We start from the raw sequence: 12218 nt of genomic DNA on the forward strand, positions 1-12218 counted from the left end.
TAACTTTAAGTCACTTTTCTAGGAGAATGTAAAAGTAATTATACTAGACATCCTTCAAGGCAACAAAAGCAAACTATGATGAGCTCTTTGCTTTCAAACACCTCAAGAACTAAACTAGTCACTAATCTCTAAGGCATGTCATAAATGCTATGACATTAAGCTTAATTCGATTTACAAGAATGGAAACCTAATCAACAAAGCAATAAACCTAGAGCTTTTAGCTAATATCCTAAAAACACAGCAACAAACAGAGAGCTTTTACCTAATATCCTAGAAACACAGAAACAAGCACAGAGATTTTAGCTAAACATCCTTAGGTTTTCACGATTCGACTCTTTCAGCCTCAAAACACATACTTATTTCCTCAAGGTTCCCAAGTCCTTTTAACTAGTTGCAGGAAACAAGCACCGCTCAGCTAATTTGGAGGCTTTACAATCCCTTGATAAAATTTCATCATTCTTCAAGGATTTAAGTACACAAGGGTAACTCTAGCTAGGGAAGGCAACTAAAACTTTATAGGAAGGCAACCTTTGACGAGGAGAAGAAAGGTTCACGCTGAAAGTACAAGAGCTATGACAGAGTTCCATTAGTTGAGCTTCACTAACAGGCTTTCCCTCACATAGTTGAAAGCATAAAATTTGAAGACCAAGGCTGTTACTTCTTGACCATAATATGTAAATGGAGTTCCATTTTAAGGAAATACAAATTATTTATCAGTGATACAGATTACTATTGAACTAAATTTAATATATAGAAACGGAAACATTCCTTGTAAACCTTCCGTCATAGGTGAGAATCACGTATTGAACCTTATTAACTGTCACCAAGAAATGCAGTGCTGAGTGCTTCTTTGAAAAAAATGGTGTTAAAGGTGGTAACAGCCTAAATAATCACAAAACAGTGCGTCCATTGACCAATTTATATATCAATGTTAGCTTATGCAAAACACCAACAATGATTGTACTAAATGTAACCGCAAGAATGACAAGAGTACACAATGATGCATTATATGTGGCTCCACCTGAATAATTCTCATCCAAGAGATAATGATGATGAATCATATCAGACTTCTATTGTGGAAGTTGGCCTAATTAGAGAATGTGTTTTGTCATGGAGACTGCTCCTTTGGATAAGCCAACTCCTCCATGTGCCAGCTTTCATGGGGAGCAACATGGTCATGTGAAGGAGTATATTGCTGCAATTGATGAACAAGATAAGACTCATCAGCAAAATGTGTAAATAACAATAACAGAACTCATATCAATGGAAGGGGCACAATTAGTAATGAATTCCTACCATAAGGATCTACATTTCAATGAAAGGGGGACAATTAGTAATGAATTCCTGCCATAAGGATCTACATTTCACATTTTAACATTATAAAACAAGCGACTCCAAGAGAAATGTACAGAAACCAACAGTAAGAATATTTTCAATCTTCCATTGAACAGGTGAACCAAAGGACAGTCCTAGCTACAAAAGTTATCATTTCCATACCCACATCGTTGAGCGTTGTTTTTATTTTCACCTTTAACTGGTGAATTCACAAGAAGAGATTACTTTGCAGATAAAATCTCAGTAGCTGAAAGATTTAAAGACTACTTCCAGAAAACAATAACAGCAGTATATTAGTATGAATTCCTTATGTCAGACAAAGCTTTCTGTGTAGGATAGATTTTCTTTAGAGTAAAGATGGTAATCATACTGGTGAAAGAAAAGTACCGACCTCAAAGACTGATTTAATCCACGTGTAGTTTTAAACATAACAAAGAAATACATGTAATTAGGTAAAGTCATCACCTCCATCTTGCTTAAAAGCTCTCTGGCTGAAGGAGCAGCAAGAACAATGTCACGAGCCCCTGGCTTAATGAAACCTTCTTCAACACCATTGTCAAATAGTGCAAGCAAAGAATTATAATAACCCTCAACATTTAGCAAACCAACCTGAAGAAGAGGTTAAGATGGTGAAGATCTTGCAGGTAACAATCCAACAATATGAATGTAATGCTACAGATACCGGTTTTTTGTGAATTCCAAGTTGTGCCCATGTTATCATTTCCAGAGTCTCCTCCATGGTTCCATATCCACCTAAACATAATAAAAGCAATTTAAAAGTTGTCTGGGAGCATATGTATCTCAAATGTACTCTTACAGATATTTACCTGGAAGTGCAATAAAGGCATCAGCCTGAATAGCCATTTCAGCTTTCCGCTCATGCATGTCCGAAACAATTTTTACGTCACCAACACTTTCACCTGATATCTGTCAGTGCCACTCAGGTTGAAAGTGTAACTATTACAATCGAAACAACACCACAGAATGCAAAATCAATGTTACACTAGTAAAGTAAACTATTTCTTACTATCGGATGCTGCACCACTCAATCATTAAACTATTTCATATCAGTGACAACATTTCAGCAAAAGAAAGCCCGTAGCAATAAATTCGGGGGGAAAGAGAGAGATTGTAACTCAGATAAAACTCCAAGCAGAAGAATATAAAACAGTTCATACAAGAGAATACAAAAAGAGAACCAAATAGATGGCAGCTCAAACAAATAGCAAAATTTGCGTTATAAGTTAATCTCCATTTACCTCAATAGGCACAAGAGCTTTCGGGATGACCCTGCATATTGAAAGCAATCAAGAATAAGTCGAAATCCTACATCAGAAATAGAAAGTAGACCTTACATACATTTTGCCATAGTAAACTTGAAATAATATTACTAATATTTTACTTACCCAAGGACATGGCAACCTCCCTCCTGGACTCTCTGGGAAATCAATCCCATCAATCCAACACTTCCACCACCATAGACCAAGTCAATTTTCCTACTTACCTGCAAACAGCATTATCAAAGTCAAAAAAAAAAAACTTAAATCTGAAACATTAAAAGCCAAGTCACTTCCATTTATGGTGATATTAAGAAAGTCAATGCCTACTATTCACAGTACCATAAACCAATATTAAAACGGTCAATAGAAGAAACACCAACAGTACCAAAAAATCAACATAGTTTGCAAAAAGTTAGGAACTTTATGGCAACACAGCTGTGGATAACTAGATATACACAAATCCCGAATTGACCCCAAATCAGAGAGGATTGACGAATCAAGACTAACCAATTCATTCCCCAAATCAATAGCAGCATCACTGAAGACTTTCCTGTGGCCAGGGTTGCTTCCACAGAAAACACAAATTTTCTTGAACTTGCTTCTACTATTACTTTCCATTGAACCCCTTTTGATTAAATCTCCAAAAGAACTCACCTTTATCTTCTTCTTCTTCTTCTTGCCCCCACTCTCAAATTTTACAGAATCTCTCTGTACGGATTCAAAGAATATGAATTATTTTTTTAAAAAAAAAAGGAAAAGAGTGAGATAAAAGATAATCAAAATATTTGCTTAGATTGATTGAAAAATCATAAACAACCCCATAGTTTTAGGCGATTAGATTGAATAATTAAGAATTATTAATACTCCTAAATAAAAATAATTAAAGGTGAAAGAAGTAGTACGTATCATGGAGAGGAGAGTCCTGTCTTCGTGATGATTATTATAAAGGGAAAGAAAAAAGAAAAAGGTGGCAGTTTAAATGATTTTTTTTTAATAGAACAAAAGTTGTCTTTTTATTATTAAGGCTGCTTATTAGTACTAATAATATATATGATTATTTAGCCCCTCTATTTTTTAATCCCTGCAAAATAGTTACCCTCTCTTGTTTCAACAATTTTAGACCACCACTACAAGTTGATAACCTAGGCTATAATTGGAAGTGTTTTATTCATTTACATTCAAAACAAGTGTAGAACACTTTGATTAAAGTTAGGTTGATGTACACTTGTTTTAACAAAATTGTCATGACCAATAGAAGGTAACTTTGTCCTACATGTATTTAAAAGAAGATTAGTCAGTGTACATGGAGTAAGGAACCGAAATTACGTGTCAAACTTAAAAAGCTATTGAAATAACATGTTATCAATTTTATCACGTATTTTTTTCATTTTATATTAAGTTAATTTTTAACTATTTCATTTTTTATAGGTGGAACGGTCTGATGGACTCTTCTACTTGTATATGTTTGTATTTTGCACCTTTTTACTTAATTATTTATCAATTGAACTAATAAACTCTATGAAATCCTATGTTTTAATTCAATCTGACCGTTGACCAAGTTTTAGACAATTTAATTATTAAGTTGACACAAAAATATAATATCACACATAAAAAAAGCGTAAAAAATCAAATTTTTGACTAAAAATAATTTTTTTTCTCTTTAAAAGTAGAATAAAAGATAATAAAAAATAGTAAAATTAACTATTTTTTTAAAATTCTTTCTTCTCTTCCCACTTCTACTCTCAACCTCCATTTCTCTTCTATCTCCCCTTTCCGGTCCTTTTCCAATTTTTTATTTATCTTCTTCTTCTTTTTTTCACTTTTTAATCCTTTAGGAAAAAGAAACGAAATTATATTGTTGTTGTAAATCTATGTTTTTTTTATTTTTGGGGTAACTTATAAACCATAGAGTGATAAAAATTCAACAATCTTGAAAGATGAAAAGTGATTGTTTAATATTTTTGTAAAATTAGGTGAAATATGTTATGTAAAATTGTGTATAAATATTAGAGTATATTCATGTATTTAATGATTATTTGTTAACATCAATGAGGAAAATAGATTTACGGTGGTTTAAGTGGTAGATGTGAATGTTGGTAAAAGAAATATGATTAAAAGTTTTGAAGGAAAGAATTTTTTTTAAAAAAATCGAATGATAATTATTAGTTATTTAGAAATGTAATGATAATAGTGAGAATAGAAGGTTGTGGTGGTATCTCCAATGTAAAAAAAAAAAGATGGAGAGAGATGAAGAGATGAAGGAGGATTGAAGTGAAAAAGAAAAAAAATCAAAGTTTTTAATAAAAAAATCATAATAAGTGATGTGTCATTTAAAATATGAAATAGATGATGATATGTCATTTTTATCGAGAATGTGAAGTTCACACAATGAAAGGGGTTTAAAATGCTTTGTTTCACTGACTTAAAGGGTTCAATTGATAAATGATCAAGTAGAATGATTCATAATACAAACTCATATAACTATAAGGGTCTATCAAATTATTTTTCCTTTTACAAATTAACTTAATTGTTCAATTTTAAAGACTACTTTTAGAGTGTTCTTCCAATTTTACCATTCATTATTTAGTATTGGAATTACTGATTAATAAATATTTAATTATTTAAATCATAAATTTAACAATAATTAATAAGAATAAAAATAAAAAACTAGATTAAATTTATCTCTTAACCTACTTTTCTCAAAAAGTTTAACGCCTTGAAAATTAACCTAATATCAAAATAAAGGGAGTACTATATAGTGTGCACTATGTAAGATATATCAACGGACCAAGCCTTTAATGATCCTTTCGATCAATGGTCTTATATAGCACACATATTTAGTGCACCTTTTATACTTTTTAGTGTTTCTTTTTTTTTTTTTTGGATCAATTACCTAAAGAGACAATTTAGTCATATTAATTACGAAAAAGCTAGATTTTTGTATACCCTCGTCGTTTTCATCCTTGTTCTTCTTCTTCCTTTTCCTCTTCTTCCCCCTCCTCTCCCTCTCTCCCTCTTCCTCCCTCTTTTAAAAAATTAATGTGCCACAAATATAAATCGTTTCGAACAAATTACATATCAAAAGATTCAAAAATCAAGAGGATTTTATATCTAAAATTCAGAATTATTTTGAGGTGATTTTGAATTGATTGAGATTGAATGTTGAGTGTATACTTTATATATAGTCAACATATACTTCATCTATGGCTAAACTATATTTAGTTTTTCGAGTGTATCATAATGTATAGTCAGTATATAGTTCATGTGTAGGTAAGCTATATTATATAGCTCGTGTATATATTTTTTATTACTTTTTACAAGCTATATTGTATATTCGCTATATACTTTTTGTGATTTTTGGATATTTTTATGCGAATAAATACATGACTATACTTGTTGTAACTAATTCTGAAGTGTCCCTTTTTGGTAGTTTAAGTTTATAAATTTAGACTTTTAGGTTAGGTTTAATTGTGTTGCAAGGCTTATTCGTCTATCCTATTTTTTTTATTAGTTAGCTCGATATATTATTGTAGAATTACCTAACTACACATATTTTTTAAAATTATATTTTCTAGTATTTTCTACCATTCCCAAAAATTATAAAAATTCCTCTTTTCTACAGTTTTCCTTACTTTTCTGGATTCGTCAGTGTAAATTATCACCCCACGATTTTTTTTCTTTTTTCAAGCCTAAAATCACTCCATGGTATCACCAATTATCTCCATCACTCTATATTTAATTTCTATTCTTTTCTCTTTTCAATTATCGATTGCAACTTATTGAAGAGGTAGTTCTTATTAACTTTTTCTTCGTTCATTTTTTTTAGCTTTTTCATCTATAAATTTAGTTGAAGAAGGATGCATCTTCAACTTTAAAATCGATTGAGGAATAAATACTCAAAAAGGAGGAGGGGGGGTCAAGTTGTTGGTGACTCTAGTAAGGGCTTTTGGTCGAGATTCATACGTGACATCATTATTGAAAGTGAAAAAACTACGGGAGTCGATACAAAGTATAGGAGAAAGTGTGTAAGGATTTTTTCATCTTTTTTTTTTGGCTGCTTTTCGCATATCAAATTATTGATTTTTTGAAAATCGTTGGTGATTTTAGTAAATTTTTTCATGTATCTAGTTTATTTTAATTTTTAAATTAATGTATAATTCATTTATTTTCTCTTTATGATACACTGCAATTTTATCATGTACAATACATTTTTTTTAATATATTAATTTTGATACATAACCATAATTTATTGAAACACTATTAATATATGTATCATGTTCACAGTTATGTATTGGATACACAACTCTTATAAATTTTATATTTTACTACCAGATACATACAACCATCCTTATAAACTGGAAGACGGTGTATTTGTAGATAATGTTGCTCCCTGTTGCATACACAAGTTATATAGTGGCTCCAAAAGAGCTAAATTATTGAAACCAAAAGACTTTTCGATTAAATTATTTTTATTAAATTATAGTGATCTAATTATTTATTCAGGAGTTCCAAAAGAGTTAATTTATGTTTGACTACTAAAAATGCACGAACGAAAAGATAAAATTACTTACAATGATTGAAAAATTTCAGGGCTGCAACATGCTTTAAGGTTTCATGTATCACATCTTATATAATGAGTTATGATCATGATCTTCCGACCTCTAATCACTTACTCCAATTGGTTGTCTGACTGCATCGTTGAGCAGAGATAGATAAACTCAATTGGCTAGCATTTATATTTTATCTTGTTAAGTAACCAATCTCGATGTTTGTTTGGGCGTCAATTCTGAACACAAATTTGAACAAGTGATATTTATGTGAGATTGAGCTCTTTGTATTTTTTGGTCTATCTACCTCTTTATCTTCCACATCCAAGAATGGACAATATATTTAATTATTTATCTCTATAATGATCAAACATGAAGTATTAAAACAAGAATACAAAGTAATTTAAGCAACAAACAACATTAATTCAAATAGTTGGGCTATGTCATTGGAATAATTTGTTCCTACTATAACTTTTTGATAGGGTAACACATTATCCAATGAGAAAAATTAGTTATGCTACCGGTCATTGAATCCTTGACCGCTAAACCTTGGAAACTCACCCTAGACAATCTATTAAGAGTTTGAGAATTTGACATGGGAGGCAAGGAATGAGATCGGGGATAATAGTTGTCAGGGTTATTTGGATAAGCTGGTTGATGACCAAAGTGTAAGTGTAAAGGAATGGAATTTATGGGGGTACATGTAAGGAGTAAGTGTGGTGGAATGGAGCTTTATATGGAGGTAATTGGTGGGGGGAAATACGGGCTTTGCACAGTAAATGTGATGGGATTGAATAATGGTTAGGGTGTCGGATTGTTTTTCTCAGTGGATGGATGGGATAAATGCCTATATCGCTTTATAATGTTATTGTTATGTTGATGTTATATTAAAGAAATTAATGTGTTATCCACCGAGCACTACTCTATCAGAAATCAGAATTGGGATTTTGGTGATAGTTGATATCAATTCGTAACAATGCATATATTTTTGAATATATCTGTCACGCCCGAGGCTACACCCTAGACGTAATACGAGACCTAGAATCATAAATGACCCCAAGCGAACCCTGAGTTTGGCATATTGTTGCACCTAGTGAATCCAACAACTTAAGATAGAGCTCCATGTGTAGTTCAATAACTTAAAAAGGGGTTTTAAAAATGTTAAAGGCCTTATTTTATGCTAACCAACTTAGTTTGGGAATATAGGTTGATAAGAAATTAACAATGACCATGACATCCGGTGAACTAGTAACCTAGGCTAGTCTGGTGCTACTGATGGTAGGATGGATCAATAGGGGTGTCTAAGGATTTGACCATGAAAAGATCATGAATATGTATATAGGTACATAAGAAAGGGCTTAAGGGATCAAGGCCAAGGGAGGAGTGTCAACCTTGAGGGTCAATCCAAAGCCAAAGGCCAAGGCTGCCCAAAAGAGAGGCTACTGTCTCGACCTTCACAAGTATGACCATGGCTCGTGGGCAAGACCACGGGCAAGTGGGGAGCTCTTGAAGTTGCCTTGGCCATGGAAAATGGTGGCAACTTGGACTAGCTATTGTCTAAGGCACCACGAACCACTTCATGACTCATGGTGCACGGGAAGACTCACCTAGCTTGGTCGTGAACTTCACTTAGAAATTTAGAGGATGGCCAAGTTGGGGAAGTTACTGCCTAAGTCACCATGAGTCACTTCACGACTCGTGGTGTAATTGACGGAAGGGGAAGGATGGTCTGGTCTTGCCTTAGGCGTTTGGGAAATTGAGAGGTTTGGAGGGATTACTTTCTAAGGCACCATGAGCCACTTGACGAGCAGTGGTGCATGTTCACCGGCAAGGGGGAGGTGATTATGAAAGTTACATAGGAGGGGTGGCACGTTTGGGGAGCCTACTTCCCCACACTTCACGAGCACTACCACGAGCCGTTGAGATCTTCACGGCTCGTGAAGTGAAGCGTGAAGGCTGGACGGGATTTTAAATTTCAGGTTTTCAAAAGTCCAACTAAGTGAGGGGTATTTTGGGTATTTTGAGGTTTGACTATATATTTAGTTTAAGTCATTTAACACTCAATTCCCACATCAAAACCTAATCCCAAATTGAAACCCAAGTACTCCCACTTCTCTCTAAATTCTCTCTCTACCCAACCTCCATTAAAGAAACATTAAAGCTTCAAGAAGAAGACTAAATATCCAAGTTTCCTACTCAATTCGTGGATAAATTCTTTATCAAGGTATGTATTCTTTCATTCTTGGTATTCCTTTCCTCAAGAGATCTATTCAAAGATGATTTCACATCCCCTAAAGATCTAGGTTTTCTTTACAAGTGATTCTTCTTTGAAAAATGAATTTATGAATTAATTATGACTAATTATGAATATTTAGGATTATTTAAGTGTGTAATGATGGTTAATTGTTATTATTCACTTAATATCCCCTTAGACCCATGTTCTTCCCCAATTTTATAAATCATGGATTGAAAGTGATGAATTGATCGATGATTATGCATATCGAAATTGTTATATTGATGTTAACTGTGTTATTATTACATGAATTACCTTATATGATGTCATGATTGGGTTTATGATCTAATTCTTTAAGAACTCATGAATGTCCCTCTTCTTCTAACTCTAACTCTTGAATTATGTTAATTTATGACTAGAGGTGATGTAATTGAGTATGTTATTGTATAATTGACTATCTTATGATGATGATAATTGATTCTATGGGTACATATTATTGATTTTGGATTAAGTCTTAAATGGGATTCATGGAGGCCATTGGTAAGATCTTAAAGTCTTGTCTATGTTGTTGTAGAATTGTTGGCCTAGTTTTGGTAATGTTGGTTAATTGAAGTATAATGAACTTATGAATGTGTGATCATGCTATGAATATGACGGTTCTGAGATGATGATAAGTGTAGTATTATGCGGGATTGAAGATAATTCCTATATGCATCTTGTTACTAAGCTATGATGTAATGTTCTCACATGATGTTGAGTTTGTGATGAAAGAACTTTCTCATACTAGAACCTTGAGCTATGAACATGTTATATGAGGGGTTAAACTTCTAATACCTAAGCTATGAATTAATGTTAAGAAAGACTTAAAAATACTTCAAGAAGGTAATTTAGCTTAGCACCGAGTGAACTTGACATTGAGAGGTGTTCCTTCACAAAGGACATGAGGTGGAAACTGTAATGCTAATTAGCATAAAAAAGGGTTTCTAGTAACAACCTCCTAGTTCCTTAACTATGTTCCCCCATAGAAAACCTAGCTAGTAGATCCACCTAGATGCTATTATGATGTATATTCCCTACCTTGACAAGTAGGACACCCTTCTTTCGGTGTGAAAAATTGACACCGGATTCCATGTTTAGCTCACACGGTCTAATGTCGGTTATGGTGAAGTTTCTCGAAAGTAAAATAAATGAATGAAAGTAATAATATGAACACTAACTAGGTTTACTTAAGAGGTGTTACTTAGTGTAGGCAATGATATGGGACTTTACTTATACATTGCACAAGTAGACCTTGAGGGGAATTCTAGGGTGGAATCTTTATGTATGAATAATATATATGATGTTGGTTTCACTTGCTATACATGATGTTCATCTAAATTGTTATGTATGATGTTGACTACACTTGTTATGATAAGGTATGAGGTAAAGACAATGCTTATGGTCTCTTTGCTAGTTTACTTGATTTATGTGGAGTTATGAGCTTTAAATACTCATTGCACTAGTAGACTTGGATTGGGGTCATGAGTAAGGTCTTGTGATGTAATGATGAAATGGACTCAAATTATGAAATGTTGATTATGTATTTATTATGATGTTTCTCTTGAACATGAATATGAATATGTCTTATGGTTGTCTTGATATGGACTTGCATATGTTCTTGGAATGTGCACAAAGATTTTAAAGTGAACTTAGCATGTTTATTCCCAAATGTCTCTTCATTCATGGTTTTAATGTGTTACTTGCATATATCCATACTTAGTATATGTGGTTTGTACTAACCTATCCCTTTTATTTTCTACACAAAATGTGGGTTCGGGCAATTGAAGAGTTTCTAGTCCTTTCCTGAAGAACTTGGATTGCGATCTCCAAGTTGGTGAGTCCTTAAGTCCGAGGATGGTGATGATCAATTCTAGTTTCATTTTTTCCTTATTCAAAGACTTTATTGTAATTCCTATTATTAGACTTATTATAATGATGTAAGGTCTAAGTTCCAAATTCTTGTACTCTTATGTTTAGATGGTCATGTGAGACAATTATAGATTTTATTTTTATATGTGTGAAGTGAAGTTGAACTTCAAAAGAAAAGTTTTAATTTTTCTGCCTTTTATTCTATCAATGATGCGATGATGTATGCTATGGGCTTGTCTAAGGCCTCTAAAAGGACGACGACGCCGGTTACGACTAGGGTACTTTCTGATCGTGACACATATCACAAGCATACTGAATATATAACTAACATAGGCGGAAACATAACTAATAAATGAGTCAAAACTAAGAAGTCCAACTAAAAATATATCTAAATGTTTGAGGAAACAACCCCTAAACACTTAACACCGACTCTATGAAAGTCTCTACAATTGATGAGCTGCTAGGACAAGTCCCCATCTAACTTAAAAAAATACTGAAATACTGAAAGTAAGCTAGCTAAGACAAACATAAGTAAACACTCTCTAACTAAGATGATTCACCATTGAAGTGTTCAGTGGAGTGAAAATCATATTAAGTGTGATGTGGATGTTGAGCACCAGAACCTAAATCATAAAATGATATAGATACTAAGTTGAATGATATAAACAGAACAATATAATCTGACAATATAGACTGAGCGCAACAATAGGTTGTAGTGCAGTATAACTAAAAACTGAGCTATATGCAATAACCAAGTACTAATTATGAAGATAACATGTTGAACTGAATACTAAAGTAAATACTGATAAGATGTTCAATGCAAAAAAGAGTATGACTGTGGGAGATACTATTAACCAACATAAACCACGTGTGTGAAACATGGAGTGCGATGTATGCTCCCCATCAAGAGGACCC

General features: G+C 33.0%; 1 protein-coding gene across 2 annotated transcripts; it reads right to left on the bottom strand.

Annotated features, from left to right (window-relative positions):
• Positions 1 to 887: 887 nt before the first annotated feature.
• On the bottom strand, positions 888 to 3865 carry LOC101252798 (cytokinin riboside 5'-monophosphate phosphoribohydrolase LOG8). Of its 2 annotated transcripts, none has more exons than XM_004245030.5 (8): positions 3518 to 3865; positions 3123 to 3323; positions 2742 to 2839; positions 2595 to 2625; positions 2163 to 2262; positions 2018 to 2088; positions 1801 to 1944; positions 888 to 1195 (listed from the first exon to the last, which is right to left on the bottom strand). In XM_004245030.5, exons 2-8 carry the CDS (start codon positions 3231 to 3233, stop codon positions 1109 to 1111), a joined length of 642 nt encoding a protein of 213 aa, XP_004245078.1. In that variant the 5' UTR covers positions 3234 to 3323; positions 3518 to 3865; the 3' UTR covers positions 888 to 1108. The 2 variants fall into 2 exon arrangements, with proteins under 2 accessions (XP_004245078.1, XP_069144154.1); XM_069288053.1 differs by having other exon boundaries at positions 3433 to 3527.
• Positions 3866 to 12218: the final 8353 nt, after the last annotated feature.

This window comes from Solanum lycopersicum, chromosome 8 (genome assembly GCF_036512215.1).
Source record: "Solanum lycopersicum chromosome 8, SLM_r2.1".
Classification (NCBI taxonomy): Eukaryota; Viridiplantae; Streptophyta; class Magnoliopsida; order Solanales; family Solanaceae; genus Solanum; species Solanum lycopersicum.